We start from the raw sequence: 8,790 nt of genomic DNA, 5'->3' as shown, positions 1-8,790 counted from the left end.
CAGAAAAAGGATTAGTAGCTTTCAATGAACTCAATGACTTTACCTCTCCTGCAGGAACTCCCACACAAATCCGGTCCACAGCTGCCCTCTTCCTGCCCACATACGTCTGTGCAGAGGCAGGGAAACAATAATAACTCACTTTATTTTTGTAATTTTATTTGTGTACTCTCTGTGTACTCATGACTCTATGTTGGCCTTTTTTTATATAAAGCATTAAGCATTAAGCTGCATGTATATCTAATCTTTTGCATATAACCAGTCTTATGAATTCAATTCTACCAAACAAAATCCACAATGTCTTTGATATTTAATTATATAATATTGATTATATTGTGTGCTGTCGGGCTTGTCAAGAAATTGCTCATTTCTTATCGTTTAGTCTGTATTGTGTCTATCTTATGCCTTCTTTTTGTTTTTGTGCGTGTTTTATGTTTCTTTTATAAAACCTGAAGTTCATTGAAACATCAATAAAATAAAATAAAGGGAGCTGTAATTCTAATGTGTTGTTATATTTGAATTTTATTGATTTTTTTTCTTTTTCTCTTTTTTTTGATTCAGTGCCTATGACTACATGGCTACTCATGGGAGAAATTCCATTTCATTTAAGTGTATACTAATATAAATATGAGTCAAAGGATTAATGAAAACAAAAATCAACTAAAACTTCAATAATGAATTAAACTGGATTTCAGAATGGCAAAAAAGAAACCAAGGGGCTTATTTTACATATAACATCTATTACTGCATGTTGTATGATTAGAAAATTGAGATTATATGAAGTTATATTTGGTCACAGACATGTTCAAGTCAGTGATTTTTACCTTAGAGAGGTCTCTGATCTGCAGGATGTCTGTCTTGCTCCTTCCATCATAAATTCTCTCCCTCTCCTCTGCCACATCATTGTCTTCATCTAGTATTGCAGTCTGCTTGTTGTCTGATAACCTGAAGGGTCAGAGAAAATCATCTGTCAAACATTTAGTGCACCTTTATCTTTTAATAACTTGGCCAGAGTCCTAATGTGTGAATCCATTTTCTCTGGTTAAGTTTCCATGGAAAGGTCAAGAGTACTGGTGTAATAAAGAGGTTGAGTTGCTGTCTGTGTAAACCTGTACACTGATATGTGTTAAGCCAGTCCCTTACCAGTGGTCCAAGAAGAACCGGTACTGGATGAAAAGATTGAGAATGAAGTAGACAAAGCCTTCCACTGCCATGAAAGCAATGTTTTTTCCCACAAAATCCCACCGGAAAGGGTCTGCTATGTACTCCTCACCTGGAAACAGAGATGAGGTCTATGCTGAAAATGAACCCTTTGTTCAGTGAGTAAACAGAAAACTCCACATGATTTTACCTTATGTATTTCACAGGCTGTACAAACATACCGTAATTTCCGGACTATTGAGCACACCTGAATATAAGCCACTAAAATTAAAAAAAATAAAATAAATATATATATATATATATATATATATATATATATATATATGTGTGTGTGTGTGTGTGTGTGTATAGGCTGCACTTGTGTATAAGCCGCAGGTGTCTACGTTGTAACATGAGATATTTACACATTCTGGCTCCCGTCTCCAACGTCTCACCATTGATTCATTGATGCCAAGAAAAAAAAAAAGTAGCGGCTTATAGTCCGGAAATTACGGTAGTTCCAGATAGTGAGGACAGTGACTGTCGTTTGTCACTCAGAAGTCTGACATGACTGACAACTGGTTGCAACTTTCTAGTAAACAACTAGAACTTTGACTACTTAAGTTCAGTTTTGTAAAATTTCTACCTTTGTCCACTGGAAAATGTAGGCAAAATGGACATTCCTACCAGGTGTTCATCGCCAATTATTAAACAATCATTTAATCATTTTTTTCTTATTACTTATGTAGGAGTTTAGCTTTTGAAGCCAAACAAGTCTGCTATCTGACACATGTCTAGTGATGGACATTATGCTATATATCAAAATAAATAAATGATAGAACACTCATGAGATTTCATCAACTGAAATGACCTGTATAACACTCACCAAACCTGGCGTAAACATCAGTAACAGCCTGGTTCATGGCCATGTCTATCAGTCCTCGCCCCAGGCAGAAGTGAGGAAACACCAGCAGGCCTTTCTTCAGCCACTCATTAAACGTCAGCAAAGGCTGGAAACACAAGATCACACACATTTAATTCACATTTCCCTGAGGAGCAGAATTCATATTTTGGTTCGTGCTGTTGGAGAAATATCTTGGGCCAAATTAAACTTCTGACCCATTTCCAAAGTTGTGCACTAAATATTTGACTAATCACTGTATCTCTGTATTTAGTTTTCATATCTAACAAATAAATTCAAGTTGCCCGATATCTAAGCATGAAGTGCACTAAAACAAATTATGTTTACATTAATACATATAGCTTTGTGGTTAAAGCTTGGCTTCTAAAGCTTTGGTTTAAATTGCTTTTGATTTAACTTGCTAAACTTGATGAAACTTCACTTGAAGCAGAAAACAGAGAACATTTGGCTTTATTGTCTGTATTGAACACTGGCTATCAGAGCTTTTATCAGCTGTACAAAACCAGAAACCAGTCATGTTTGAGTCATGTGAGTTGCATCTCCTGTCCACACGTTTCCTATTTCAACAACACATTTGACATCAGATCAATTATCATGTCCTAAATTTAAGAAATTTTGTAAGGGAGGAGACCTTGTGTATAGAGGAACTAATCACCCTTTCTTTGAGTTGTACCAGAACCTCCTTTAGTCCAGTAATCACGGTTATGTTAATTCAGCTGTGATTTACTGCAAGTGATGAAAAAAAAGAAGAAAGTTTAGGACTCGAAATATCACTATAAAATGCAGTTTGGGTCACGCCACCTCCGGTGGTTTTCTCGTGACTCATCTGCTGTGAAATCCATCAATGAGAGCCGTAAAGAGGTGTACAGATGTACGGTGGAGAGAACCATCTGGTGGGAAAAACCATGTCCATTTTTTGACGGAGATGGAAGTCACCTGTCATAACAACAGCAGCATCTGCACCCTTTTCCCCTACTTCTGTTTCTGCCTACACCTGTATTTTTTCCTTAAAATGTACAGATGGCACACAGTAACTGTACCAGATTTACTGTTGGATGTTTAGATCCAGCCATTCCTTGCCAGTCCGACAGGTAAACTCAGCGTGTTCCTCTGCCCTGCACACCTGTGACTCATCTTCTTGTCAATCCTGCTGCTCCTTGTCTTTGCTTATGCAACTACTGTATCAGTTTTTTGTCAAGTTGCCCTTTTCAACCAAGACATTTTGTCACAGCAATAAAATAAATGGTTTAGCTGATTAAGTTTCAAGGTTCTGGTATTGTTCATGCTGGCTCACTAGAACAGAGCTATTGTTGGTGTAATTAGTAGCACCTGTGATTTTCCTGCTATGACAGCTCGAAATGTCTGCTGTGAAAAAGGTCTGTTATCTTCATGCTGGACTCACACAGTGTCTTCTCACACACAAACTAATTTCTTGAATCCAAAACTAATTTGTGCTTTTACAATAACTTGATGTTGTTCCAAACTACCTTACATGTCTCTCCTCTCGTTTGCTAAAAAGCCACCCAACACTTGACACAGCACTAAAAGCATGAAAATTGCTGGATTTACTTGGAGGCAATGAATCTGTATGATTCATTAAAAGAGTCAAACTTTCTGCAAATAATGAGCTTAAGGCCACATTAGCTGAGTTTATGGCCACATTGGGGCAGCTGAACAACACAATGTGTTAGCAAACAATTTCCTTCTACAAAGCAGACAGGGAGCAACATTAGCATTCATTTGGATTTCTGGAAACCTGAAACAATGAAAGTCCAATACAAGTAGTTGTTTGATCCATTCTATATATTACAGATATAGGTCTTTAGCCCTTTTAAAGCTTCACCAATCAAAAGTTCTTATATAATACCAGACTGCAGTTCCCCTCAGATTTACAAAGCATTTAAACATCTTTCATCTTGTCTATACATTTAAAGTTTTGGTTCTATAAAAATATAGCAGGCAACTGTTTTCAGCAAATAAGCTTTTGATATATCCACTGTACACTCTCTGCTAAGCAAATATTTGGAGTTAATGTTGGACCTATATTCACCAAGGGGCCAGGACACAATTCCAAATGAATGCTGATGCTGCTTTATGTCTGCAAGATGTGTAAACTGTTTGCTAGAAAGTTCACCAAAACCACTTTTCTAAGTTGATAATATATCAGTGTTGCTTCATAGATTGTTCTGGTGTCTCCAAGTTGCCAAAAAGTAAATTATTTAGGTTGTACATTTTTAATCAATACACTGAGGACTTAGACTATTAGCATTTTCTCCAGATGAAACACCGGAGCCACAGCTCTGCAATATTGCTGAACATGGTGCCTCACACCAAACAAAATCTTTATCAGAAAGAACACAACTACTTTTTGCAGTAATAGAAAACTTTAAACCTTTGGATATAATCTGGGTTTTTTGGTGTGTGTTTTTTCTTGCGATATTTTATCATCTATACTGTAAGTTCTTACCCGATTATTTTCAAAAAGCTCCAGGATGAAGGTGATGGCGCTGCTGTTTATGCCTATGAACAGGTTGATGCAGGACAGAGACACATATGCAGTACTGGGGATGCTGAATATGTAGGACATAGGATACATCATGGGTGTCACTGACCATCTGCAAGGCAACGGAGCCAGAGAAAAGAGAAATATTTCAAAATGAATTCCAGTCATCAGGGTTTTCATTAATTTTCTGTCTGTTTTAGTTTATTTCATGTCCCCTTTGTGTCATTTATGCATTTTGTTCTTTCTCTATGGATTTCCTTTTTGGAGAATTGGTGTGTTACTCAGTTCCTCTTGTCTCATTTGTTTACAAATTTGTTTTTGCTTCGGATGTGAGTCATCCTAATAAGGCCCTCTGGGTGCTCTTACAGTATATCATTACCTCACCTGCACAGTCTGTGTTTTCCCCTTGTGTTTCTAAGTGCAAAACAACAGTGAACCAAATGAAACTGGGCAAAGCCTTACCCATATAGTAGAAGCAGTGCTATTAGGGCTGGCAGGTTGGACGGTGATGTGTAACATTTTTTGTCAAAAGCCATGAAAATGCCGACCACCATTGCAGTGCTGACAGAGTAGTTAATCTAGAAGAAAAAATAATAATAATACAGAAATTAACAATTATACAATAGTATCAAGGCGTAATATGCAAATTTTACTCTAATCCACAATATCTGCTTTGTGAGTATGTGAGGTGAGTACATCTATTAATACGATGTGAATAATTATTTTAAAACCAATGATGATTTGAAAACTGATATTAGAATGATTAGATTTAGATTTTATATCGAGTCCAACTCATCTTGACTTACCATGTCCCAGAAGAAGTTGGACACCCAGTAGATTAAAGGGCTGACCCCACTGACAAACTGCAGGTGTTTGGCCTTGGTGACACGCTCCTGGATGAGGTAGAGGACGAAGCTGGCAGGAATGAAGGACATGGCGAAAATAACACAGATCGCCACTACGGCATCCACAGAGGTGGTCAACCTGAAGAACGAAGCCAAGAAAGTCAGTGATTTGCATTCTGGCATGGAAATTTGGTATCAAACATTAAAACTGCCACAATATTTTCCACAAAGGCTGGTATGTAAACTCACAATTAAAATGTGAAAAAAGTAAGGGTAAAAATAGTTGTTTGACTGAAAGATGTACTTATGAAAAATAAAATAAATTAAATTCTGCTAGAAGCAAGAGGTGAAAAGAAGGAAATCCATATAAAGATTTTACACCAAAAGCCAAATAACACTTGATGGCTTAAAATAAAAGTCAGAGTAATTTGAGCATGTAGGCTCAGGTGGAACTTTCTTCCAAGAGAAATAAAATACTACTGATAACATAAAATTATTTACTTTAACAGACCTTAAGGTCATGTCAACTCGTTTCCAATAGTGATCTGATTTATTTATACCAATTTTTTGGGTGTTGAAATGTCAGAGAAAGAGCAGCAGGTGTTGTAGCTGCTCAATGTAGCAATAAATAAAGAAAATAAAATTAAATTTCAGCAAACTGTATATGACTCCTCTATAAAGGAGATTTTGTGAAAGCTTTCACCTCTCCTGCACAATCTTTTGATTACATTAATTTCACGTACAGTGTATGTAGGTATATGTAGGTAAAATTATTACTGAATGTCTTGTCTTGAATTTGTACATATCTTTTACATTAATGGCATTTTTTAATGTAAAAATAAATAAATAAAATAAATAATAGAAAAGTAACACTCACACAGTGACTTCGGAGAGCTGCTCTTTGGTGAGGTTCAGAGGGTGGTTGATGGCAGTGATGCCAAACTCGACAGGTTTGGCAGTCGGGGGTAGGAGGGCCCGCAGGATGGCATTATTGGCCACATTCATGAAGGCCACCATGGCGTGCCAGCCTTTATTATTATACCATACCTGATGCACAATGAGCAGATTTAAGTGAATGCATCTCACAGCCTTCTGACTTGATACTTACAGCCCTGATCTATAATACATGAGTTTGCCAGCTGACCTTGTTTACATAAAAGCTTTATTGCTAAGAGAGAAGCAAAGCTATTGAAGCAAGCACAGCCATCAGTCAGCGTCCCTGTGATATGACTGACTTTATAAATTGAAAAGTTTGTGATATAAAAGCAAAGTGCCAGAAGTAGACATCAGACCAGACCAGGGACAAAGAATGTTTGCACATTATTTCTGCTACTCACTGGTTAGCTACTGCTTCTAATCAGCCCACACATACCTTTATATTGAATTCACTTTCCATATATCGCAAGAATGGACCAATATCCCTCAGTGCAAGTTTAGAACTGTTACCCTGTGAAAGGCAACAATCATTGTAAAATGACTTAATGGACACTACTCTTGTGTCTACTAAATGAACAACAAAAAAATAATTACCCCTGTGATGTTGAGCATTTGCCCCAGCTGATGGAAAGTGTTCTGGATGTCTTTGGGGTCCACATCCAGGATAGGAAGTTGTCCTCCTACTGACAGACCTCCATATCTGACAGCAGAGACAGAAAACTTACACCCATTACTACACCTCAACTTGTCTCCAAGGTGCTGTTGTAACAAATAATATACACAGGAGGGAGACTACGACTGATAGGTATGGAAAGAGACTTGCAGCAATAAAGTGCAAATTATTACCTTTGTTCATTCACCCAGTATTTGCTCTTCAAACTGTGAAATGAAAATCAGAATTTGATTATGCAGACAGGTATTTAAATGGATTAAATCAGTAGTCAGACAAAATGATTTACAAAGCAATCAAAGCATTTTTATTAACTTTGAGGAAAGATGGAATGTAGTTTTTATTTTAATTTGAGACATGTTGCCCTTTGAGGGTTTGTATTTCATGTTTCCAAATTTTATCATTTTTAATTCACACATAAACCTGCCTGGTTCTGATGAGACTGGGGTAGGTTTTCACCAGGTAGTCAGAGATGTTCCTATCTGTCAGATCCAGCATCGTGTCTCCCGTGGCCTCGATTCGCTGGCGAGGGGGGAGGCCGCCTGCGCCAATCGGACAGATGGGCATCATGGTCAGCTTCTTACTGGTGCTGCACTGGCAGGAGGGAGACGGGTTTCTCTGGTTCCACTCGGGACTCTGTAAGATGTTTCTGACCACAGGCGAGACATCGGGATTCTCCCACTCTGATGTACTGTTACTACACGGCATTCTGAAGGGAAATGTGTGGAGAAATCTGAGTGTAACAGGTCAAATCATTGAGCATTTAGAGGCAATAAGTATGTATCTACTTAAGTATATGATTTGGTTGCTTTGTCTCTGTGCACTCCTCCTTAATTGAAAGTTAGTTCCAGTTAGTGTGTTTTTCTATGTATTTACTTTTTTCATTTTTGTTACAACTACTAAATTCATGGTCTGTATTATATCTCTCTGCACTAGTAACTCCTTTAACTATCTGCCTAAAGTGTAAATGTATGACTAAAAAATATACTTATACATATAAAACATATTGACAGACAGTATTTCCAGGGATCGGAGACAAGGTAGGCGCCTCTTCTTTTCCTCAATATCTTTCAATGGTCCAGGAAGCCAGGAAGAACAGTTATTTCAAATGCTAGAAGTTATGTGGTATTTCTGCAATAATTTCATCCTTTCCTACTGTTTGTGGTTGTATGCTATTTTGTCTTATCCTACCTATTGCCCTGATACTCACCCTAGTGGTTCTCCTTTCATGCAGCGTGTCCCCAGGCCTGGTGAATTTAACAAACGCTCTGTGAAGCGTTTCATTTTGGGGTCAAATGGTTGCTCATTACTAACCAGAGAAGAGAAAATGTAAAAGAAAAACAACAGGTTGAAGACACTCACTGAAGAAATATAAGTAAGATTACCATCACCAGTCTCTCACATACCTCAGTGTTAACGTGATACTGACACCATATCTAAAGCTAGTGTCCTGTACATTTACCTATTTACAGATACTTAAGAAAAATCCATTTGCATGGACCTGGCAAACTGCCATTTCACAGCGTTTGTCGTGAGGTCTGACCTGAAGAAGGTGAACTGTTGTCCATACATCCAGGGCGTCAGAGTCAGACTGGGATACTCTCCAAATGGAGGGACAATCATGGTGAAAATCAACGCTATCAGGACAAAACTGGCAGGGAAGATGATCTGAAATCACACAGGTAAAAAATAGTCACAACACTCTGGAGGGAATGTCTGTGCATTACTATATGTTTCCCATCTGTTTGGGATCAGATAGTGACATCAGTCAAATATT

General features: G+C 37.7%; 1 protein-coding gene across 1 annotated transcript in view; it reads right to left on the bottom strand.

The window, feature by feature from the left end:
- The window catches only part of abca4b (ATP-binding cassette, sub-family A (ABC1), member 4b), a 36,959-nt gene that overhangs the window by 4,930 nt on the left and 23,239 nt on the right, over positions 1–8,790 (bottom strand). The window contains exons 27-40 of the mRNA XM_018677977.2: positions 8,557–8,681; positions 8,224–8,322; positions 7,441–7,722; positions 7,190–7,222; positions 6,938–7,043; positions 6,780–6,854; positions 6,285–6,454; positions 5,369–5,546; positions 5,025–5,140; positions 4,527–4,674; positions 2,024–2,147; positions 1,141–1,270; positions 822–942; positions 44–106 (exon numbers count right to left, since the gene is read on the bottom strand). Coding sequence (XP_018533493.2) covers positions 44–106; positions 822–942; positions 1,141–1,270; positions 2,024–2,147; positions 4,527–4,674; positions 5,025–5,140; positions 5,369–5,546; positions 6,285–6,454; positions 6,780–6,854; positions 6,938–7,043; positions 7,190–7,222; positions 7,441–7,722; positions 8,224–8,322; positions 8,557–8,681 — 1,770 coding nt within the window. The remainder of the gene's footprint in view (positions 1–43; positions 107–821; positions 943–1,140; positions 1,271–2,023; positions 2,148–4,526; positions 4,675–5,024; positions 5,141–5,368; positions 5,547–6,284; positions 6,455–6,779; positions 6,855–6,937; positions 7,044–7,189; positions 7,223–7,440; positions 7,723–8,223; positions 8,323–8,556; positions 8,682–8,790) is intronic.

The sequence above is a fragment of the Lates calcarifer genome, linkage group LG4, assembly GCF_001640805.2.
Source record: "Lates calcarifer isolate ASB-BC8 linkage group LG4, TLL_Latcal_v3, whole genome shotgun sequence".
NCBI lineage: Eukaryota > Metazoa > Chordata > Actinopteri > Centropomidae > Lates > Lates calcarifer.
The sequence above is the reverse complement of the archived record's forward strand: the minus strand, read 5'-3'. Positions and strand labels throughout refer to the sequence as shown.